We start from the raw sequence: 26,036 nt of genomic DNA on the forward strand, positions 1-26,036 counted from the left end.
CTTACAGATAAAATACTTCTCTAGATAATCATCTAATAATTGGCTCCACTGTTTGTAACAAGGAAAAGTGTGGTCAATAAGCAAGGTCTGTGAGATTTCTACTGAAATATTATCCAAAAAAAGCAAGCAAACAAAAAACTTTCCTCAAATCAATGGATCAATAGTTTCAGCTGTGTATCTAAGGAAGCCAGACTAACCCATTAGTTAAATGATGTAAAGAAAGGTTCCTCCCACCCCAGGGATCAAAGCTTTGAAAGTTACTTGCTGCAGCATCTCTTGGAATCTGAGGTCAGTTCACCAGTGTTAAAACATAAAGCTGAAGGTTTTATTTATTATTGTACTACCACTACTTACATCATAGATCACATGAATCTGTAAATACATTACATTTCCTAGGGAAAAAAAAAAAACCTGAAGACTGATAATATAAAACCTGATAGAAGTATTTTGGATTATAAGGAAGAAATCCTGTGACTTTTTCCCTACCGATCAGCATTAAATCCTTTGATAATGTGCTCTAAAACTATGACAGGCTGTATACAGCCTTTGTTCGGGGTAGGTATTTCTAGATCTTTTTTTTTTGACTGGTACTTGGTACGCTCATTCACATACTCTGAACTAACATTAGAAAAAGAATTCCTTTATTGATATCCAAAAACAGTCAACAGAATTTTTATTAAATGTATTAAAACTTCACGCTATTTCTAGTGGTATTTTATATGAATATCTGAATAACTAGATTAGCCAGAGATAAGAAGAGAGTTGTTTTTTCTACCTTCATGATGTCAAGCCGCTCCTCATCACAGCGCACAAACACACTGGAGGAGGAAGACAGAGGCAGTGAGGTTGACAGCGTCACGGCTTCCTGTGCAAGGCGGCGGGCTCTGGCCGCACTGTTGGCGTCGTTTGCATTTTTCACCTGAGACATGTAGTGGTAGTTCACTTTAAAACCCAATTTCCCGTCTTCATCTTCAGAAACCATCTCAAATGTATCTAAAAGAAGAAAAAGGAAAAAAAAAAAAAAAAACACTGAAAAAAAAAAGAGAACCAGAATGGAGGATAGCTGTTATAATAACAAAAGTCACAAATAAATAAATCACTAACCCTTCTTCACCCAAAATGGAGAGACTGCAACGTGGAGGAAGGGCAAACTTATCAGAGTTTATGTAATGCCTACACATGTGTGTTAACGCTGCTAGAAGGGTAGACTATATCATGGAAGCAAAGGCAGAAATGACTTTTAATTTGCAGTTTGGACATGTACGTAGATTTTATTATATTAAGTACTTAAATGATATGTAGTAGATAAGTTTATTCTTAAAATGAATGACATTTTTTTTTGCCAAAATAATTCAAAATATGAAATACTAAAAAGTATAAAACTTTATCTATTTGCACTGATTTGGAATCAGAAAACAGAAGTGACAAGCTGCAGTTTACTTCTGTATCACTTTTGAAATTAAATTAACAGGATAAAAGAGGATATTAGGAAAATCTCCTAAATACTCTGACAGAATATAAATAATGGGCTGATTCTTTATAATATATTTAGGAAGATTTGGAAGGACTTAAAGTTATTCTTTACTTATAAGTTAAATTCATACAGAATAGAAAGAAAAAATTATCTCTAATTCAGATTAAACCTAATCCACCAAAGGACTAAAACAAAGATACTTAAATAACTTGTAACACTAAATTAAAAGTACCTACAAATACTAGGGCAAATACAAAGAAACAATGGCAACTTTTGATCTTGTCTACATACAATTCTAAATATACCAAAAAAACATTAAAACTACATTTTAATTATCATTAATGCAATAAATTTTACCAAGAACTTACTAAGTGCAAGGTCCTAGGCCTGGTTCTTTGAGGTAAATAATAAATAGGAAAATATATCTGCCTTCAAGAAGCTTATAATCTACAAAAAAGGAGAAGGCCTATACAGTGTTATGGTCTGTGCACTACAAATATACTATGTCTCAGCAAGACTTCTGAATACTTTCAGTTAGCAAATGTGTAAACCAGAGATATTCATCTGCCCAACTTGACTGCTTTTCACATAATACAGGGAAAAATTTCCTTTGAGTTTTATAAATAGCAATTCACCAGATACACATATGACCCTGTTGCTATGCCTGGAGGAAATTTTTACATCATGTATTTACATTGAGACTTAAAGTCATGTCCAACCGGTAGAGTTCATGATTTTAAGTGATAGGAGGGAAGCCTCCTAGCTGACTAACATTAATCAAGGCTTATGCCCTGTGACTCTGATAGTATGACATAAATCTACATTTTGGGGGGGAACTCCTACTTCCCTGTTCTTTTTAATATAGTCAATGTCCTTTGGGCTTGTTCTCAAGAAGGATAAAGAGGGACATTTAATAACAGTTAAAAGTGGTTATTAAAAGTTGGAAGTCTAGTGTTTGTTTATAGATCAGCATGTTATGAAGGGTACTTAAGCGATCTTTTCATCAGTCCTTACTTGCCAAGGGTTTTGTAATGGGAAAGGCTACAAGAGAACTATGCATAACTACCTTTTCTAAAAGTAAATCCCACGGAATTTTAAAAAGGTTTAAGAGTCACAGACTTAGTTCCAAGTCCCAAGTTTTGGCTTCCTTCAGGCAAGGATATAGAGACACAGAGAGGTAAAGAAAGAAAACCACTTTCTGCCTGTTTGTTAGACATTTGGCTCTGTTTTTTTCCCTAGGTTTCTACTGAATCATGATTCCCAAACATAACTGTAAATACAGCTAGAAATTCAGAGACAGAAGGATGATAAAAATTTTTGCATGTGTTCTTGCCTGGAAAATCCCATGGACAGAGGAACCTGGCAGGCTACAGTTCATGGGGTAACAAAAGAGTTGGACATGACTTAGTGACTAAACAATAACAACAACAATATATATGCATACTTACATACATACATAGAGTATATGAATAATTCATGGTAAAAGCAAGTTTGAAATTCTAATTTTACTAGAACATATTTTAATAGCACCATTACAAACTATGAATTGAGATCAGAAAAATGAAGAGTATGATTTCAACTTACCAAACTGTAATTTCTTCATGACAGCCACATATTTTTCTTCAAGTGATTTCAATACTGATAAAGGTTTGGGTTTCATAGCCACCTTCTTTGAATATTCACCTAGTTTTTTTTCTGTTATTTAATATTTCAAGATAAATTAAATAAGTATACATTTTGAAGAGCAGAACAAAAAAACACCGTATATTTCTAGAGATCCAATTTTGAATGCCAAAAAAAATTACCAAACTCTTCATAATTATCTTCTTATTATCCCATTTTAAAATTAAAAGATTTCTTTCTATTTCATAAGAATAACTAGTAAGGCTAAAAATCTTATCAACTTTAAAGCTTAAATTCTTAAAATGCTAAAAAGATTTTATCCATTCAGGCAAAAGTCACAGCAATGAAGCTATAGATGATGCAGAATCACTTATATCTTCCATTGTTAATATGTGAAAATGCCAATTTTAATTTAATGTGCTATCTGGTATCTAATACAATTGCATTTTTCAATTTCATAACTTTCAATGGGAAGAAAAGAGAAATTTATATTGCATGTTGTCAGCCTACTAACAGTCTTAGATACCATATGCAGTAGAGATTAATATTTTAAAATTAGAGACTATTCATAATTAGCTTGGAAATCTGACACAGCAGAATCTTTAGGTAAATAACTTGCTGGAAAACCATTAACAGAGGGAAGAAAATGCAGTTTTCAGTGAGTAAATAAAACATCTTTGTATCAAAGGAAATGTAGCAAAAGGGACTAGTGCTGTACCTTGATTTGCTTGCCGCAAACTGGTAGTGGCTGCATAAACGATCTCAGCAGTCTTCTGAATGTCTGGCACCAAAAGAGTAAGGCCTTCCGGCTCTTGATCAGACGCATCTGGTTTTACTCCTGTTTTAACATTTTCCCTTTTAGATCTGAAAAAGGTTTTTTAATATGGAAAGAAATGCAAGGAAAATTAAGATTTTAGTCTTGAAAAATAAATACTTCCATAAGTAACAATGGTTAAAAATCAACAAGATATTGTGCATTTCATTTGACATACACATGGTATATGCCAGGAGTGGTTCAAATTAGATTCATTTTGAAGTCATAGGATGATGCCTAGCATAATAACTGAAGTTTGGGGTAGGTTGTCTCTTCATATGCAAAAACAGACACAAATTAAACACTGTAGAAATATCATACTATAAAAGACCCCAATACCAGTTATGTCCTTTAATTAATATCTTTACAAACACATTTACTGAAACTATATACTCAGAAGTAGAGACATCACTTCTGCATCTAAAAATAACAGATTCCCCTGCCTTCTAAAACCTCAGAAACAAAGATCCATAGGTAGTTTTTCATTTTAATACTATTTATATTTCACTTAAGAGTATATTAATTTCCAAGATGGGGGGAGAAATATTCCAGAATAAAGTGTAAGTTAACTACTAGGTAACTCAATTCATATGTGCCCATATACACTGAATCTTTCTTTAAACATTAAGTTTTAGAGCATAATCATTTAAAAGATATCCTTCTGTTGCTCCCTATTCAGGGTCTAATACATACTCAACTTAAATTTTCTAGAAGAATGCTGTAGTATTTTATTAACAAGGTTCACTAAAACAGCAACTAGATCAATTTCCTTTTTCTTTCAACTCTCAGAATATTTTATTCAAATCATCATTATACCACTACTTAGATACTAAAAATCTACATCTTGCTAATTACTTAAATTAAAACAAACTACAATCACATATAAATAAATGTATTTAAAATATTTATGCTAAGGTATGATCTAGACTTTGTATCACTTATTTTTCTAGGTTGTACACCTACTAACAAAAGGATGTGGCTATTATATTAAAATAACATTTAACAAAGTGGGCATGGAGCCTTAAAGAACTTCAAAAAAGATTAATAGAAGGTAGAAGAGTCCTTAACAAAATAATATTAAGCAATCTATGTCCAAATGAACTGTTCTTTATCACAAAGACAAAAATCTGTTCAGAAGCAATTCTGTGCTTAACTTTAGGTAGATAATAAGAGGTAAACTAAGAGGAGCCACTCAGGTGGTAACAAAGGTAAATGGGTTTAGCGTTACGTGAGAGTTCTGAACTGATCTCTGCACTATGTGAAAAAACTAGTATCCACAGCTACTTTTAGCCACAAGGTATATACTATCTCACCTGGCAAGATGACTTGGCTTAAGAACCATAATGTGTCACTGGTTTATTGCCTTTTCTCCTGTGTTCTCTATCGTCCCTGATATATATAGGCGTCACAGAGAACACATGGTCAACTTGGTAGAGTTATGTATACTATGTATCGTTTTCGTCATCAACTTCTGTGTGTAAATGTGTATATGATCATACATGTTAGCATATATATATATATATATATATATATATATATATAAAAGGAGAATAGAGTGAATGAATGTTTTAAGAGTGAAATAGACATTTTACTTCTAGAGTTAAATAAGATACTGCATCTTACAGCCATGAAGTAAAGTTGGAACTACAGATAAATAATGAGCCCAATAATTTTTTAAATAAAAATGATTCTGGTAGACAAGTTCAAACAGTTTCTCAACTTCTGCATTTATCAATAGCTGTTCACAATCTGTGTGAAACACTGAGAGTCAAGAAAAGCACATAAGTTGATCGACAGGACCCCCTCTGAATTTATACAGACTTTCTTTCTCTTCAACTGTAAATGATTCTCTTCCTGGGACCTAAAAAATTCTTAAGTAGAAGGGCCACTGAACAATATAAGAACAAAAATAAGTAGTTTGAGGAAACATAAGACTTGTGGTTATAGCTATAATAAAATAAATATGGTTTCCTAAATCTATCATCAGTCAGTCCAGCCATTAGACTCTCAATAAAGATTTCACTTAAAGAAATGTTATCATGACAAGCAGAGAAGGAAGATTATAGGAGTGAAGCTCATTTTTCCAGAATTAAGGTACTTTCTTCTTGAAGAAACAAGAACCTCTAGCATGGAGAGTAAACTGCATCAATGCAATTTAGAGCAAGTTACCCTTGGAAAACTGATTCTAAATTTCAAGCCCTATTCATGAATACCAATTACCTAACTCTAGTTTTTAAAAGATGATTAGTAGGAAAAATCTCTATTTTTAAAATAGTACAAATAGGATGAAAATTTGGACAACAATATTTTTAAAATATTTTAAAAAGTGCAAAAGAACACAGAAGTCTTAAAAATAATATTTTTTACACCAAATGCATGAAAGAAATAATCATATACATCACGAAGATAAAGGCTGAATCATAAAGCAGACATAATTAGACCTTTACTGTAGGTTCTAATTAAATTTCTTTTATATGGATAGTCTTTTTGACAAAAACATACAGGAGAAAAAGAATAAACTTCAAAAGGTGAAAATATGAAGAACACAAGCTACCTACCTAAGGATGACTACACTAGTCATTGTCTGACATTTAGCTACAGACAGTGGTTTCTTTTCTATAAAAGCTGCAGGTTACTGTCAACCCATATGTAGGCCCAGCTCATGAAAAAAGGCCATACCTTAGCTCACATCCTGAAGTCTGTGTGAAAAGCTATTTGAGTTCAAGGCACCTAGCTGGAAGTAGGTCTCTGAGACTGACAATGGATCCAACATGGTAAAAGCAATCAGCGACGGCCGCTACCATGGTATCCGCTGCTTTGTGCATACGTTGAATCTGGTTGTGATCACTGCCCTGAAGAAATACGAGGAATCAACTGAAGTTTCTACTATTGCAAGAATCATCTGCAAACATTTTCCACTATGCTGTGAATTCCAACTAAACAGCTAAGAAATTAAGCAAATTTTGGCTCTGTGACATATAGTCTAAATTAGGATGTGAGCAGAATGGGCAAATCTTTCTTGTGCAAACAAAAAAAATAACCCCCAAAACTCATCATTCAGTTATATTGGACTGCCTCTGCAAATACTACTACCCAAATTAAGCTGGATATTTGTAAGGCTACAAAATATCAGAATTACGTTCTCTTATAATGTATAAAATGAAAACAGCTTAATACAGCTATTTTCTTGGTTGAACACTGGGAAAGACCACTTCAATCCCCTGCACTCCTAATTCTGAAGTCACAACTATTACATTGTTGAAATAAACATTTAAAAAGCAGAGTCACATTGAAGAAGTAATCAGGACACCATATGCTGAAATGTCCAGATTCAAAAGTATTAAGAATTAGCATCTTAGACTCTAAAACTACAAGAGAATAAAACTTCTACATTTACCTTAAAACAATGTGCTATATCATAGTCCACAGTTCTAAAATTCTTTGCCAAGAATTATAGTTTAAAATAAATAAATAAATAAGTAAGTAGAAAGATTTTTAAAACTATTACTGTGGAGAATTATTTGCTTCTTATATCTACAGACAACATGAAAATAATTTTTGAAATGCACCACTAAACTGGACAAAGACCTTTGTAAGATGAATGCTTTCCATACTTTTTTAAATCTTAGTTTTAAATTCTAGATTCTCTTATTTTTACTTAAATTCTTTCCAAATGGAAGTAATAGTTTTAGGTTTCATTGGAAGTAGAAAATAAAATCTTGTCTTAACTAAAGCATAAATGAGTAGTAGGAGAGAAGGGACTATTTAAAACAGGGATATGAGAAGCCTTTGAAAATAAAACCTTGACTTCTAGATTAGATAAAAATATAATAATTTTTAGGTCAGACTAAACATCACAGGACAAATAATGATACTGTCTGCTGCTGTGAAATGGAGTTGCCACAAGTAATATGCATCACCAGGGGACAATCCAAATGAGGCTAAGAAGAGATACTAAAATATGTGTTGGCGTTGTTGTCTCCATCACCAAGTAAAAAAGGTTGATGAACGACTTTAAGTTTCATCACTAAAAGAAACTTTAAAAAAAAAAAAAATATATATATATATATATATATGGTTGCAACAAATGTTTTTTGGCTAAGAAATCAGGTCTTTTTTATTTTGTAGGTAGGTTTGACAGGAAAAAGAAGACACAGGAAATGCTTTTCCAACAAAAACAAAAGTAGGAGGACTGGAACTGAAATTTCTTTCTCAATCAAAGCATTAGAGGAACTAACTTAAAGGAATTAAAATTAGAGAGTTTGATGTCTTTTAAGAAGTAAATCAATTAATTGTGGGTAAAAAGGAATTGGGGACTTCTACCAGATAATTCAGTTCTTTTAAAAGAACTGAATGAACTTTGCCCCAGAAGACACTTTGGATAACCAAGAGAATCAAAGCTGCTTGCTTTCAAGCTGTTAAAGAGAAGTTCAATGTCAAGAACACCTTACATTCAACACAGAGTCATTCGCGTCACATTCTCATTAGCAATTAAGATTATTTGACTGACTATTCTTATTCTTGTTCTCACTCAGGCTCAAACTGAGTCTTTTGTTTTATGCTTACGATTCAGTTAGTTAGGCCTGAGGAGGAATAAGAACTTTGACAGAAAACAGCAAAATTCTGTAAAATAATTATTCTTCAATAAAAAATAAATTAATAAAAAAAGATTATTTGACTGACAGAAAGTCCTTTTTACCAGTTTTTGGTTAAACTATTAAATACTAAATATACAAAATATGATTATTTGTCTATTGGAATATAGCAGGAAAAGTCTGCACAGAAAATCAAGGACAAAATATTTGCCTTTGCTCCTGCTCCTGAAGGGTCACACTTATTCAAAAGTAAAACCAAATAACTACAGCTACACTATGACTTCATTTTGAGATAACAGAGGTTGCAATGGGTATCGGAAGATGAATTTCACAAAGAACCGTACTTAAAAGCTGAAGAGCTCACATCTTTACACTGTGATTATTTTGTGGGCAATAAAATGGACTTTCACACTAGATAATTATATTCCAATTCAAGTGGAAACAATACCTATGTTAAGATTTAAAGTACTACATAACTCATATGTAATGTATTACAAGTCATATGCCACAAATCCTTTTATTAATGGAGGTAACAGAATTGCTTTCAAGTTCTTTTTCAAAGAATCTAAAGAGTTAAAGATATTAGAAATGTAAGACATATTAACATAGTAACAAAATTTAGGAGGTGGAAAATAGGATGTGTCGGAGGGTAGGAAGAGGTTTCTTTAGCAACACAGAGAAAATGACTTTTTAAAATATTTATTTATTTATTTATGGCTGCACTGGGTCTTTATTGCTGGATGTGGGCTTTCTCTAGTTGTGGCGATCGGGGGCCACTCTCTCATTGCGGTTGGATTCTCCTGTTGCCCAGGCTTTAGAATGCAGGCTCAGAAGTTGTGGCACACAGGCTTAGCTACCCCTCGGCACGTGGAATCTTCCTAGACTAGGGATTGAACCCATGTCCCCTGCACTGCAGGTGGATTCTTAACCACTGGACTGCCAAGGAAGTCTGAGAAAATAATTTTATCTCCAACACACCACCCTTGTTTACACAAGTAGATACCAAATCAGTTTGAAAAAAACAGTAGAGGAAAAGTATTAATACATACAGCAGTAACCAAGACATTTTCATAGGAAAGGTTTTTATTAATTATTTTAAGCAAAAAAATCAAAAGGGTAAAGTTGACTTATTCCTCATTTAAGTGATAAGTACATTAAGTTGTTACCAGTGCATGATCTACAGACTACAAAACAGTTTACCTTACTTGGTGAACCTTGGTAATCTAGTAATTATTCCTTGAAAGTGAAAGTAAAGTTGCTCAGTCGTGTCTGACTCTTTGCAACCACATGGACTATAGCCTACCAGGTTCCTCCATCCATGGTATTTTCCAGGCAAGAATCCTGGAGTGGGTTGCCATTTCCTTTCCCAGGAGATCTTCCCAACCCAGGGATTGAACTCAGGTCTTCCACATTGTAGGCAGACACTTTACCGTCTGAGCCACCAGGGAAGTCCCTTAGGCGTAATCAAATGGCTATGCATATCTAATAAAATATGCTGCCTTTAACATCTTATCATAGGGCTAACTTAAAAATTCTTTAGAATGAAGAAGAAAATATAAAAAAAAATCCTGCAGAATCTGTATTATTGTATATTTTTAAATTACCAAAAGTAAAATTTTCAATTAAAAAACTTTCCTTCATTGTCAATATTTTAAAAATTTATGTATCCTAAGTTTCCAAAGCCAAATCAGAAACAAGTTCCCATCTCCCATTTCTAATTATTCACTGATATATACGTCAAATTGCTCTTTGGAAGTTCAATTTACAAAAGAAATATACTTGATTCCTTCCCTGGTGGCTCAGAAGGTAAAGAATCTGCCTGCAATGCAGGAGACCAAGGTTTTATCCCTGTGTTGGGAAGATCTCCTGGAGAAGAGAACAGCTACCCACTCCAGTATTCTTGCCTGGAGAATTCCATGGACAGAGAAGCCTGGTGGGCTACAGTCCATGGGGTCACAAAGAGTCATACACAACTGAGCAACTAATTCTTTCACTTTTTCACTATACTTGACTGGGACATTAGGAAATTTGAGGTCTAATCATAGCTCTACTACTAAGCATCAGAGAATGTGGAACAAATCACAATATTTATGGGCCTTGTTTTCCTGTTTTATAAAAAAGGGGATCTGAACCATATGAACTCTAAACAGTGTCCCTTACAGTTCTAAAAACCATAGATACTATGGAACAGGTTACTTATTGTGATGTGCCCAGATTTGTTACAAACTAAATCTTACTTACCAAGGGACTTCAAATTCAGTTACTAAGATTGCTTGAGATTTTGCTAGATTATAATGAAAACTGATGAGAAACATAAAGCTTATCTAATGCAATCTGATAAGGAATAATCATTTCATATGTTATGTTACTGAGTTAGAAGTATTACATCAATTTTTAATTTTTAATGAGTTTCTGTCTGTTAATCACTTAAATAATAGTATAAGCTATATTTTGATACTTGATCTAAGTTTTTCCCAGAACTAGCAAAGGCTCAAGTCTAGCTATTATACAACCATGAAACCTACATAATCAATGAACAATTCTGGTAAAAGGTACCAACAGTATATAAAAATAAAGTATCTGGACTACAGGTTAATCAATTTGTTTTCTTCATAAATATAGTTTTGATAACGAACACTACAGGCATCAGGAAACTGGGGGGCTAGGTCCCAGATTTACTGCCCACTAATAATTATTTTTAAATGTCAAACTTTAAGTGATAGTTTCACTCCCTGTCAAATAAGAATAAATCATCTCTTGCCTAATCACACAGAGCAGAAAAACTTAATAATATACATCTATGAACTGTTGAGACTGCATATCTTACACAAAAGTTATGTTGCAATATTACTTCCTTGCATTTTTATATAACTATTTGCTATTATATATTTATTATAACCACCCACAATTTAAAGCAGTTTGGCTTATTGTCTAGAAAGAAGGGAAATTAATAAAAGCACACAGGCTAGAATATAAATACTACACTAATCACATTATTTCAAACTGGCTGAACAAAAGGAATTCAGGCAATACATCTAACTAAGTCATTAATCTGATAGGTATGAAAATTCATTTTCACCAGATTTTGATCTCTCATAACTGTCATAATATTTAAGTGATAGTGACCTTGATCTTATGTATAATAAACAACTAATCACAGGGTGTATCTGGCACACGTGTAACACAGATTATACCTTTAAACATCCTTTGTGTCCTATTTTTGTACGTGCTGGTATTCTCACATGCCTCCCCCAGCACTGCCTCTCTTTCTTTTTGCCCCTAGGGAGCTAATTCTTCCATTGCTTGTAGATCAAAAAATTAAAAGTATTAAACACAAAAATCATTGAATTATAAAACTAAAGAAAAAAACAGAAATTAAGACTTTTTTGATAAAATAAATGAAAACCTGGTAAATTTTCTCTGCATTAGGCATGAAAGAAAAGTGTTAATATTGCTATACGGAGGGCACCTGAAAAATGGTCATTTATGATGACAAAGTTTTCAGAAACTATGCTGGAGAATGAATTCTATTATCCTTTATGACAAATGTTTAACTGTTCATTCTTCATAAATGTTTATTACAGCAGTAGACAGGCCAAAGAATGTTTTTATTATGGAAGTCCTTTAATCTTTTTATTGAAGTGATTAATAAGAGGTAGCTTTTGAGTAATTTCTCAAATAAAAGTAAATAAACTACTTAATGCTCCAGTAATGCTGAAGAAGATGAACTTGAACAGTTCTATGAAGACCTACAAGACCTTCTAGATCTAACACCCAAAAGAGATTCCCTTCTCATTACAGGGAATAGGAATGCAAAAGTAGGAAGTCAAGAGATAACTCCAATAACAGGCAAATTTGGCCTTGGAGTACAAAATGGAGCTGGGCAAAGGCTAACAGAGTTTTGCCAAGAGAACGTACTGGTCATAGTGAACACCCTCCTTCAACAACACAAGACACTAATCTACACAAGGACATCACCAGATGATCAATACCGAAATCAGACTGATTATATTCTTTGCAGCCAAAGGTGGAGAAGCCCTATACAGTCAGCAAAAACAAGACCAGGAGCTGACTGTGGCTCAGATCATGAACTCCTTATTCCCAAATTCAGACTTATATTGAAGAAAGTAGGGAAAACCACTAGACCATTCAGGTATGACCTAAATCAAATCCCTTACAATTATACAGTAGAAGTAACAAATAGATTCAAGGGATTAGATCTGATAGACAGGGTGCCTGAAGAACTATGGGCACTTTATGACATTGTACAGGAGGGAGTAATCAAGACCATCCCCAAGAAAAAGAAATATAAAAAGGCAAAATGGTTGTCTGAGGAGGCCTTACAAATAGCTGAGAAAAGAAAAGAAGGAATGCAGAGTTCCAAAGAAGAGCAATGAGAGATAAGAAAGCCTTCCTCAGTGATGAATACAAAGAAATAGAGGGAAACAACAGAATGGGAAAGACTTGAGATCTCTTAAAGAAAATTAGAGATACCAAGGGAACTTTACATGCAAAGATGGGCATAATAAATGGCAGAAATGGTATGGACCTAACAGATGCAGATGATATTAAGAGGTGGCAAGAATACACAGAAGAACTACACAAAAAATATCTTCATGAACCAGATAACCATGATGGTGTGATCGCTCACCTACAGCCAGACATGTGGGAATGCAAAGGTAAGCGGGCCTTAGTAAGCATCACTACAAACAAACCTAGTGGAGGTGATGAAATTCCAGTTGATCTATTTCAAATCCTAAAAGATGATGCTCTGAAAGTGCTGCACTCAATATGCCAGCAGATTTGAAAAATTCAGCAGTGGTCACAGGATTGGAAAAGGTCAGTTTTCATTCCAATCCCAAAGAAAGGCAATGCCAAAGAATGCTCAAACTACCGCACAACTGTACTCATCTAACACACTAGCAAAGTAATGCTCAAAATTCTCCAAGCCAGGCTTCAACAGTATGTGAACAGTGAACTTCCAGCTATTCAAGCTGGATTTAGAAAAGGCAGAGGAACCAAAGATCAAATTGCCAACATCTGCTGGATCATCAAGAAATTAAAAGAGTTCTAGAAAAACATCTGCTTCTGCCTTATTGACTATGCCAAAGCCTTTGACTGTGTGGATCACAACAAACTGTGGAAAATTCTGAAAGAGATGGGAATACCAGACCACCTGACCTGCCTCCTGAGAAATCTGTATGCAGCTCAAGAAGCAACAGTTAGAACTGGACATGGAACAAAAGACTGGTTGCAAATCGGGAAAGGAGTATGTTAAGGCTACATATTGTCACCCTGCTTATTTAAGTTATAGGCAGAGTACTTTGCCAACAGAGAGCAGAGAGATTACTTTGCCAACAAAAGTCCATCTAGTCAAAGCTATGGTTTTTCCAGTAGTCATGTATGGATGTGAGAGCTGGACTACAAAGAAAGCTGAGTGCCAAAGAATTGATGCTTTTGTACTGTGGTGTTGGAGAAGACTCTTTAGAATCCTTGGACCTCAGGGAGATCCACTAGTCAATCCCAATGGAAATCAGCCCCGAATATTCATTGGAAGGGCTAATGTTGAAGCTAAAATTCCAATACTTTGGCCACCTGATGGGAAGAAATGACTCACTGGAAAAGACCCTGATGCTGGAAAAGACTGAAGGCAGGAGGAGGAGGGATGACAGAGGATAAGATGGTTGGATGACATCACTGACTCGATGGACATGAGTTTGAGCAAGTTCTGGGAGTTGGTGATGGACAGGGAAGCCTGACGTGCTGCTGTCCATGGGGTCACAAAGAGTCAAGACATGACTGAGCGACTGAACTGAACTGAAAACTACTTAATGTTATTGAGGCAAATGAAATTAATTAGAACCAATATTTAAATCAACCACTTCCCCATTTTTGTTCAAATTATTATAAAAAATTTCAATTGAATAAGAAAAAAGGGCAAAATTTCCTTATGACGGCATCCTGAAATGTTCCAATTTGCTTAAATTTTATATAAGAGATGATGTTAGAAAATGGCCGAAGTAGAAAATTACATTTACACTTATAAGACAGTTATGTTTTCAAACGGTCTAAAACAGGTGTACAAAACATGTTCTTATATATTCAGAAACAAATTGCTCAAAAGATCCTTATAATTAACTATCTACATCTTGTCTGTTTTAGACAAAAGATGCAAAGTGCTGAACGTGAAACACATCTATACTGAAGTAATACACTTTGCCTAGTCTTTAGTGCTTTCTAAAGAATGTTGCGCTTCCCTTGTGGTTCAGCTGGTAAAGAATCCACCTGCAATGAAACCTGGGTTCGATCCCAGGGTTGGGAGGATCCCTCGGAAATGGGAATGGCTACACACTCCAGTACTCTGGCCTGGAGAATTCCATGGATATTTAAGGGCTTCCATGATAGCTCAGTTGGTAAAGAATCTACCTGCAATGCAGGAGATCCCGGTTCGATTCCTGGGCTGGGAAGATCCACTGGAGAAGGGATAGGCTACCCACTGCAATACTTCTGGGCTTCCCTTATGGCTCAGCTGGTAAAGAATCTGCCTGCAATACGGGAAACCTGGGTTCAATCCCTGGGTTGGGAAGATCCCCTGGAGAAGGGAAAGGTTACATACTCCAGTATTCTGGCCTGGAGAATTCTATGGACTATCTGTTATCTCTGAATTGTCTAATATAAATGCTTATTAATATAATCAGGCAACAGCAATGTCAATCAGTTTATTTATGTTAACTATTAGATTCAAATGAACTCTATATAGTTACTGCAAATTGTGAATCCTGAGAGGACTTATTAGGAGAGGTGTAGACAGTAAAACTATAGACTTGTGAATAAAAGAATATTAAAATATTGTCATCTTTGGGAAGTTAAAGCAATCTGTATATTGAATATTTAACAACTTGTTTTAAAGACAGACTAAACCTCAATAAATTACTCCTAGCTGCCACTTTGCCATGTCAACAGGTTAATCTTGCCAGGAAAGATGAACATAATAAACTAGAACTACAATTATTCCTTGAATAGAGCTCTTTCTTCACACCAACCTCATCAGAGTACTGTAATTATCAGTCACCAAACTAATTCTCACCCACAAGAGATAATAATTTTATTATTAAGGTATAATTATAATCAAGAAAGTCTGAAACACATCTTATAGTCTATTATTTCAAATACTAAAAATCAGAAAGGTACTTTTCAGATATATGTATTTGTGTGCATATTACATGCATATATAATTATCTCATATGTTATTACGTGTAACAGCAAAATCTCCTAATTACAGAACAGCTTTAAAAGGCATTCAGTTGAATGGTGTTGTTCCACTGTGCCAACTCAGTTTCTCCTCAAGCAATCACTCTTACTGCAGCCTTGGACGCACAGACAGTTTGTTAATATGGCTGTAATGCAGTATTGGTTCTACCTAGTCTACCCCTCAGCATGCCACGTGAAAGAAGGCAACCCAACTAATACATCTCCTATACATTCCTTCACTCAAGCATTACCTGAGTTATCCTTTATTAAAGTACCAGTGCCCCCATGACAGACTAAAGGATCATTTGCTTCTTTATATAAATTTTAATAACCCAGGAGAGTATTCTGAAATAAGAAGTCTGCCTTGAAGGAAAAGAACAAAATCCTGGAACATCATAACAGATGTAGTTATAAAGTGCTTCACTACACAGACAGCCAGAGGAGGACACTGGGTTATCTTAGTGAGCAGGAAAGTGAAAAGTAAAAAAAGAAGCATGTTAAGTTAAGAACCAGCTATTCTCTGTGAAAATCTTAAGGTGAGGATGAGAACCAAAATACCACTCTAAATTGCGGTCACATATAAAACAAAAGCTCAGCTAGCTTGGCTTCTGCTAACTTTAGTTTTTCCCAATTAACACAGATCAAAGGCAAAATAGGGCTTCCCAGGTGGCGCTAGTGGTAAAGAACCTGCCTGCCAATGCGGGAGACATAGGAGACGTGAGTTTGATCCCTGGGTCGGGAAAATCCCCTGGAGGAGGGCATGGAAACTCACTACAGTATTCTTGCCTGGAGAATCTCATGGACAGGGAGCCTGGTAGGGTACAGTCCACAGGATCACAAAGAGTTGGACACAACTGAAGTGACTTAGCATGCAAAAAGCAGAAGACTAAGATCATGAATGGACAGGGTCCCATTCCTTTTAAATTTTGTTAGTTTTCTTTTTTTTAATAAATAAATTTTGTTAGTTTTTGTTTGTAAAATGCCATTACTTTTAGAGGACTGGAAGATATATCCTATTAATAGAGTTTCCCAAAGCATGAGAAAACATTAAGTGGCAATTAGACACAATATTAGTCAACTGAATCAAGAGTGAGAAAATGAGAATCTTTTACCAATGAAAAGAAAGGTCTCAGTAAGCCTTTGGTAACTACTTTTTTGCTAAATCTTCTTTCTTAAAACAGAAAACAGGCCAGACAATGGAGTCAGACACTAACTTTTAAAAAATTCAGTTTATTGACTTTATTTGGCAAATGATACTGACTTAATTTTGGCAGTTGATACTCGTTATTCTGCTATGTTAGTAATTTGAAATTTTCTCTTTAAATAAATGTTTGGTTTAATTAAGTTACCTGATCTAAAGAAAGATTCTACCAAAAGCACAGGTGGTATAAGATTTGAAAGTTCTTCCTCATAATGTTGAAGCTCTGACAAGAATTTCTACCACAAAAAATTTCCTTCAATTTTCAACCACGAAAATGGTTTGGTTTATTTGATCAGATTAAGAAAAATCCCATTACTACATGACACTCTTTTGAGATTTAAGTAAGTCTAAAATAATAACAGATAAAAGGCTCCAGAAAAATTAAATCTAAGGCCTACTTACTGTCATATAAGTTCTCTACATATACACAACCTTAGCTGGAAGACAGCTTTCAGGAAATGAGCCGCAACTGTGGCGCCCACGTGCCACAACTACTGAAGGCTGCAGGCCCGAGATCCCACGCTCAGTAAGAAGAAAAGCCACCACAATGAGAAGCCTGCGCACCGTTGCAACTAGAGAGCAGCCCCCACTCATCGCACCTGGAGAAAACGCCTGTGCAGAATGAAGATCCAGCACGGCCGAAAATTGAAAAAAAAAAGAAAAAGATTTTAGAATCTCTGCTAACGATTCTTAGTCTCTTTAAAGCCAAGAGACGATTGCTTTCTGTCTTCAGTAAAACAACCCAGTAGGATTAGTACTGGAAAATTTCTGCACAGGATTACAGACTTCAGATTATTGTATACTAACAAAGGAAACCATTTGTCCTATAGCACTTGCACTTTTTGGAGGAGATCCCTAGGGATAAATTTGCAGTCACTGAGATTAACACATAGGCAGAATAATGTAGTTAATAGTTAATTTAAAGCCTGAGTTACATTATTGCTTTTATAAAGTCAAACATCTGAATTATAGAAAGTATTTCTACCCAGGAACTAACTGTCTTTATGAAATCCACAGTATTAGGGCAAGAATCCTAATGGACTCAAATCCTCAGTCCCAGAACGGCAGGATGGGAGAGGACACACACAGCTCAACTGCCAAGACAGAAAGGAAGACAATCTCTTCTGTGGGAATTCAGTCTTATTTAACTCACACCCCACCATTCTGCTACACTGCAAGACGATCTTTTTTTATAATGCAAATCTGAATAGATCTCTGCTGAAATCCTTTCAAGGGCTCAACACATCTAAAAACAGGTACCTATGAAGTTGGGCTTCCCTGATGGTTAGTCAGTAAAGAATCCACCTGCAATGAGGGAGACCTGGGTTTGATCCCTGGGTTGGGAGGATCCCCTGGAGGAGGGCATGGCAACCCACTCCAGTACTCATGCCTGGGAGAAGCCCCATGGACAGAGGAGCCTGGTGGGTTACGGTCTGTGGGGTTGCAAAGAGATGGACACAACTGAGCACAAGAGCACATCCATGAAGTTCTTCAAGCTCCCGTTTTCCTCTCCAGCCTCATTTCCCACCTCTATCTCCCACCCAAAGGACACCCAGGCACACCAGACTTCTTCATTCCTTACATTTTCCTGAATTTTCCTGCGAACATTCCTCACACAGTCTGGTATACCAGTCCCCTGCACCTCTTATTTAGCCAATACTTACATATTCTCTGGGTTTCCAAAACTGACTTGATGCTCTAATAATGTGTTAAATTTTCCATATATCATGTACTTGTTATTAAAACTGTCTAATTATTGTTTCCCACATTATTTGTCAGCCTCTTGGAAAAAGGCCTAATTTTCTTGTTATGCTCTGATGAACATTCAATAAATATTGGTTGAAAGAGCAAAATCAGTCATGCTCTTGTGACCAAGCCAGATCTCCCCTATCTGAATATAACTGCAAGTTTCTAAAACACAAATTAGATAAAAGAAAGATAAATGATCTGTCTTTTTAAGGTCTTAATAATATTCTCCTATTTCCTCTTATAGAAAGTTGCAGGCTTGAGGCGGGAGAGCCAGCAAACCTACATAATCTCCATCATTATTTTGAGCTTTGAGATCAACATTAGCTGAGTTTATGTACTGTCCTCAAGATAGAATAATCTTAACTAGGTTATTCCAACCAGTGAAAGTAAACTTTGGACTTGGGCAAAACCTTTTAATCTCCTTCATCCACAAAATATAAAAACTGTAAGTATAACATATATAGAGAAAACAATTTCAATGTAAATTATTACATGTAAGCACAGTTATCATCTAGAGACCTGCAAATTACACAGAGAATCTACTTTTTGTTTATCTAAGATGACCAAAGAGTGCTAAATTAAAATTTCATTTGGAAGGAAAAATAAAATGTATGCCTTTTATGTAAACTTGGCTTTAAGAAAGGAAAAACGAGTAACAAATGAGAAATAAGACCAAAAAAAGGGCAATACAATAAATACATGAACATAATTAGTAAACTAGTACGTCTACTAAATAGATGTACTTTATTTACCCTAACATTTTTTTCCTAGAGCCCCCAGGTGCAGACATGGCCAGGACTTCAGAAGGGATTGCCCACAGGCACAGCACGCTACCCGCTTATTTCTTACTGAGAAAAAGAGACAAAAATAATGTAAAAATGTTCTGAGCTGTGGTACACCTACACATTACTTTCAAAACTGTTAACTACAAACCTGATGAAGCACTAAAACATACTCTAAAAATGATACATACGTAAACAACATATTTGCCTTGACTATTCTCTTCTGAGTATCCTGGTTTTCTGGTTTTTTTTTTAAATACACTTGGGGGTTGGGAGCCAGGTAGAAGGGAGTGGGAGGGGGAAGCTTTGCATCTTGAAACAGTGTTAAAAATGAATTTAGGTCAACTTCAGTGAGTATAAACTTTGCAGGAAATTGTACTATACTGTTCACTGTATTAGAGTTCTATACTGATGAAAATATGAAAAGAAGTGTATCTTAAATTTTGACAAGCTGGAAAAGAGCAGATTTTCCCTTCTGGGAAGTGGAAAATGAGTTCTCAAGGTGGAAAAGTGTGAAAGGAAAGTAAGAATGTTATAATATGTACATCTTTGTTAGCTTCTTTTTCTAACAGAGGCTGTATTATATATATATATATATGTAAAAAATTAACAGATACGATGAGGGATCTTCATGAAGCATATTCAAACTCTATGTAAAACTCTGTCAGTGTTTCTTTGTCAGTAAAATAGCTTTTAAAAAGTTAACTGCACAAGGTTACTGTAAAGATAAAATAAAAAATGAAATTATCTCTGTGAACAGTCATTATGATCTTTACATGTATGTTTTGCTGGTAAAGAATTTAGAAGTCTGAAGTGTCATTTTTTTTGTTGTTGAAAGATTTTAAAGAATATCTTTTTCCAGGTAACCAAGTAGAAAAATAAAGAGTGCCTGTTAAATGACATTCAGTTATCCTTCTCTGCAATTAAATTTTTGTAGTCAATCATTACTTAATACATTTTATGCAGTTAAAAAAATTATACTACATGTTATATGAACAGTATATACATTAATTCAAGAACAGGATATACATTAATTTATAAACAATAAAGTAGCAAAGAAGGCAATCTGATTGTAAACATTCCAATAACTTAGCTCAATGAGAAAAGAAAATCAGATCTTTAGTCTGATAATGCCACATTATTTTTGTATAATTATGTTAGCTGCCTAGGTTACCAGTTACAAAGACTTTTGCTGTAATGAAAAATGAGACCAAAGACAGTATTATTTTCTTCTCTACAACAGAAAAAAACCTCACACTATCAAAGAAAATATACTTTTACATTTTCCTTCCCTGGAAAGAGTATGAACCTACATCTTTTTATATTGCTACCAACTGGCTCTTCTTTAATCTCCTCTCTAATTTATGATTCTTATTGCCCGGCAGTGAGCCACCAGTTTCTAAATAATAATACGATAAAACTAACAGAGTCAGGATAATCTGAGAAGTTGATTTCTTCTGAGAAATGAAGGCTGACATTCCTCCAATGACTAATTCTCTGACAACATTTGATATTCTGTGATTCTCAAATTTTAGGTTATTAAAAAATTAAGTGAGAACATGTAAGACAAATACATTGCAAAGATGAAAAAGAAGATTAACTGATTCAAAAGACCACTAAGAAAGGAATAAACTTCCTCTAGCCTAATTCTGAATTTTTATGCAAACATCAGAATTTATGCCATCTCTTTTAAGTGAAACTAACAACCACTAGACAGATTCTGCTAAGAGAATGGAAAAAGTTACCAAGAAAAGGTTATTTTTAAAGTTTTTGTTGCGAGAACTCATCATCTAATTTCTAGCAAGGTATAAACTTAAACCAAAGATTCATTTTAAAATTCAATTTTCTATGAAGATAAAATACTAACTCTATTTTAACTCCAACAAATAAATCCTCTTCTTCTCAAAAACATTATAGCATACATTATAATGTATATATCAAAATAAAAAAGTAGTAATCCACAAATCCAACAGTTCTAATTCTATGAATCTACTCTGCAGAAATTTCTACAGATCCCAAAAGATGTAAGAGGTTGTTACAAATTAGAAAGAACCCAAATGTCCATGAAAAGATGGGTAAGTAATATTAAGAACAATATTAACAATATGTATTTACTGAGAGTGAAGGTGTCTTCTACCTCAATATTGGGTGAAATTAGCATCTATTTGTATAATAGGTACAATGTGATAACATTTAACAAAAACTCTACCTACAGCTATAAGATCTCAGATGGAGATGTCTGGTAAGCCACTGTGACTAAACATTTGAGTGTAGGGTTTGGTGGATACCTTTTCTTCATAGTTTTATTACTAGCTTGTGTATATGTGTATGTAATCAGCATATATCATTTTTTTAAATGAACAAAGTTATTTTTAAAAAGATCATAAAAGCCAAGGTCAAAAGAAATGAACAGTACCTTAAACGGTTGGTGTAGGTATCAACACAGGTCTTCATTTTGGCTAATAAGGTACCGACGGAAGTCTGACACTCCGACTGCTCTCCTTCCTCTTCCCCGTTCTCTGCAGAAAGGGGCAACAAGAGGGGCACCATGCAGGCACAGGAAGCGATGGCCCGGAGCAGCTCCAGCAGAGCGCGATAGAGCGGCACGTGTCTTGCCATGTCGAGAACTGCAAGGAGGAAAAGTATAAAATGAGCACACGCGCAATACAAAAGTTAAGTCCACAGCAACGTAGCCTCTACTTCAGTCTTGAGATTAACTGGTAGGTTGGTAGATGGACTGAAGTAGACGTCTGTGAAGCATCAGTGTATAAAATCTAAGAGGCACTTTTAGGGAACAGCAACAACAAAATGAACAGGGCACAGAGCTGGGAGACAGCAAGAAACCTAAGTAATTTGCTACAGTCCTTGGCTGTGCTGGGCCTCTGCGGCACTGGGCGGGCGTCTTTCTGTGGGCACCGGCTCGCAGCGGAGGCGCTGGCGTTCTCTAGCTGCAGTGCTCAGGCTCAGCGGCCCTACGGCACGTGGGACCTCAGCTCCCCAAGCAGAGATGGAACTCGTGTCCGCTGTTATTGGAAGGCAGATGCTTAACCACTGGATCACCAGGGAGGTCCCAAGTAACTACTCAGTTGTATCACAGATAAAAATGATTAAACAGTCCAAATAATATATTAGGGCAGTAAATACATTTATTAGTATGACATGGAAATATATTTTTTCAAATTAAATTGAAAGGAAACCATTGTATCTTAGGTAAAACAGAATGATACAGCCACAGTTTATCAAAAGCAAAATTCAATAAATCAGCTTGTTAGGGAAAAAAGAAAGTTGACAGTGCCTAGCTTTTAGTTGTCAGCTATAAATCAAATGAATTTTTTTCTTAAAACTACATGCATCTAACAATGGATTCCATGCTCTAAGAACATTTATTGCTTCGAAAGCTTTTATAAGCTGTTTTGTTAGGTTTTGTGGCTTCCTCCCAAGTGGAATTTCCTTTTGTGAATCATGTGAGTTAAGGACCTAACAACATTTTTCCAATAGCAGTTACTGAACAAAGTTAATTCATAACTTTATTATTTATTATATTAGTTATTCCTTAATTATTTACTGAAAACCTACTGGTGGACAGGCTGGGAATATAGCAGTGAAGAAAACAACCAAAAACCCTTGCCTACATGTAGCTTATATTCAAGGTAGAGAAGACCAAGTGAGTAAAACTTTTTTTAGACATTACTAAGTACAATGAATGCTAAATAGAAGATTCAAACAGGGAAGGAGAGCTAGGGAGTACCGGCTCGAGGAAGAAACTGTCTCACTGCCCACAGCACTTATACTCGGGTCATCCAGAATTCTGGACTTTGTTTGGCAAGGTATGTAAAGGAATGGCTTAAAAAATGAGTTCTGGTAATGTGAAGACAAACAGTGAGCTGTTCAAAGTTAAGGAGGAGTAGGCCCTTGTTTCACACCTTCCAGTAATGATGCAGAGAACAGCGGTAAAAAGTATGACTGCTCATTCTTTCTTCACTTACTTGAAATTTTACTCTCCATCTTTAAACATAAAATTCACATGTGCACATGCTCACTCAGTCCGGTCCGACTCTTTGTGACCCCATGGACTGTATAGCCCACTTGGCTCCTCTGTCCATGAGATTTTCTAGGCAAGAATACTAGAGTGGCTTGCCATTTCCTTCTCCGGGGATCTTCCCAACTCACGGATTGAACCTGTGTCTCCTGTATCTCTTGAACTGGCAGGCAGATTCTTTACCACTGAGCCATATATTTGGTTATATTTGACGCTTCTTTCTTAATTTATGACCTAATGCTACTTTTTATTATAACTCTATACTATCACATAGTACACTAGAGTTTTCAGGAAGTTCAAGTTAAAATTCTAAGTTATAAAAAACAAACCAAAGTTAATTGATAGGCATAAAACACAACATTAATATTTGTGAGGATATGAAAAGGCTAGACTTATGTAAACAGGTGGACAAGTAAAGTGATAACAGATTTGACATTATTTTACATGCCCACATTCTATTACAGATGCTTCCTTCTGCCTAGGCCTCACTTACGGAACAGAGGATCTGAATAGATAATTCTCCAAAAATGATATATAAGTGGCCAATAAACACACTGCCATCAGTCATCAGGGAAATGCAGATCAAAACCACCACGAGCTCCCTGCCGTCTCATGCACTTAGATCGCTGTAATCTAAAAAGTGAAGAAATAACTTACTACCATGTGAGCCAGCACTTCCACTCCTAAGTAAAAACCCAAAGCAACTGAAAGGAGGAATGAAAATAGTACTTGTGCATTCACATTCACTGAAGCATTATTCACAATAGCCAAATGGTATAAACAACTCAATGTCTATCAATGAGTAAACACTGAAGAAGAAGAACAAAATGGAAGGACTGACAGAATCAGACTTCAAAACATACTATAAATCTACAATAATCAAGAGAATGTAGTACTGGTGAAAAATAGATCAATGGAACAGAAATGATAACAAAATGTGTACATGAACGTTTGTAACAGCTTTGTTCATAACTTCTCCAAGCTGGAAACAGCCAAGATGTTCATCAAAAGGTTACTGGATAAACAAACTGTTGTATAACCATACAATGGAATATTATTCTGCAAAAAAAAAAAAAAAAGAGCTACAAAACTGAGAAAAGACATGGAGGAAACTTAAATACATACATACTGCTTAGTGAAAGAAGCCAATCTGAAAAGGTTTACAGTGCATGGTTCCAACTAATGACATTCTGAAAAGGTAAAAACTATGGAGACATCACTTCAGGGCAAATAGATGGGGAAACAGTGGAAACACTGTCAGACTTTATTTTTTTTGGGCTACAAAATCACTGCAGATGGTGACTGCAGCCATGAAATTAAAAGACGCTTACTCCTTGGAAGGAAAGTTATGACCAAACTAGACAGCATATTAAAAAGCAGAGACATTACTTTGCCAACAAAGGTCCGTCTAGTCAAGACTATGGTTTTTCCAGGGGTCATGTATGGATGTGAGAGTTGGACTGTGAAGAAAGCTGAGCGCCGAAAAATTGATGCTTTTGAACTGTGGTGTTGGAGAAGACTCTTGAGAGTCCCTTGGACTGCAAGGAGATCCAACCAGTCTATCCTAAAGGAGATCAGTCCTGGGTGTTCATTGGAAGGACTGATGCTGAAGCTGAAACTCCAATACTTTGGCCACCTCATGCGAAGAGTTGACTCATTGGAAAAGACCCTGATGCTGGGAGGGATTGGGGGCAGGAGCAGAAGGGGATGACAGAAGATGAGATGGGTGGATGGCATCACCGACTCGATGGACCTGAGTTTGAGTAAACTCCGGGAGTTGGCGATGGACAGGGAGGCCTGGCGTGCTGCGATTCATGGGGTCGCCAAGAGTCAAACACGACTGAGCGACTGAACTGAACTAAACTGAATGCAGCCAGAAAAAGATCAGTGGTGACTAGAGGTTTCACTGGGAAGAAAGAGAAAGAGGGTGGAATGAATACATAGAACACACAGAATTTCTTATAATTTCTAATAATACTGTATGATACTGCAATGGTGACACACACAATACTAGGCATTTGTCAAAACCCACAGAACTATGTAATACAAAGAGTAAACTCTAATATATTGACTTCAGTTAAAAATATGTCACTCTTAGTTCATCAGTTGTACCATGTACCACACTAACATAGATTATCAGGTGGCTCAGTGGGAAAGAATCTGCCTGCCAAAGCAGGAGACGCTGGTTCAATCCCTGGGTCAGGAAGATCCCCTGGAGAAGGTAATGGCAACCCACTCCAGTATTCTTGCTGAGAAAATCCATGGACAGAGGAGTCTGGCGGGCCACAAGCCCACGGGGTCGCAGAGTCAGACACAGCCGAGCACCCACACACACCACACGAACACAAGATGTGAGCGACAGGACACTGGGCGGAGGGACAGTGCTCGGTGTTCCGTAAACGCAGAGCCCCTTCAAAAATCTTAGTCTGTTAATTTTTTAAAACATTAGTCTAACAATTTAAAAATAAACTATCTAAAGTAAAAGTACTTTACATAAAATCATTCAAT

At 35.6% G+C, this 26,036-nt stretch overlaps 1 protein-coding gene across 8 annotated transcripts in view; it reads right to left on the bottom strand.

The window, feature by feature from the left end:
• Nucleotides 1-26,036, bottom strand: part of BIRC6 (baculoviral IAP repeat containing 6) — a 208,280-nt gene that overhangs the window by 18,622 nt on the left and 163,622 nt on the right. For 7 of the 8 annotated variants that reach the window (XM_061155637.1, XM_061155638.1, XM_061155640.1 and 4 more), the window contains 4 exons: nt 21,906-22,116; nt 3,816-3,961; nt 3,059-3,169; nt 776-993 (listed from right to left, as the gene is read on the bottom strand). In XM_061155637.1, coding sequence (XP_061011620.1) covers nt 776-993; nt 3,059-3,169; nt 3,816-3,961; nt 21,906-22,116 — 686 coding nt within the window. Of the gene's footprint in view, nt 1-775; nt 994-3,058; nt 3,170-3,815; nt 3,962-6,590; nt 6,764-21,905; nt 22,117-26,036 lie in introns of those variants that run through there. The other variant, XR_009694811.1, reaches the window with a different exon arrangement.

The sequence above is a fragment of the Dama dama genome, chromosome 11, assembly GCF_033118175.1.
Source record: "Dama dama isolate Ldn47 chromosome 11, ASM3311817v1, whole genome shotgun sequence".
Taxonomy (NCBI): domain Eukaryota; kingdom Metazoa; phylum Chordata; class Mammalia; order Artiodactyla; family Cervidae; genus Dama; species Dama dama.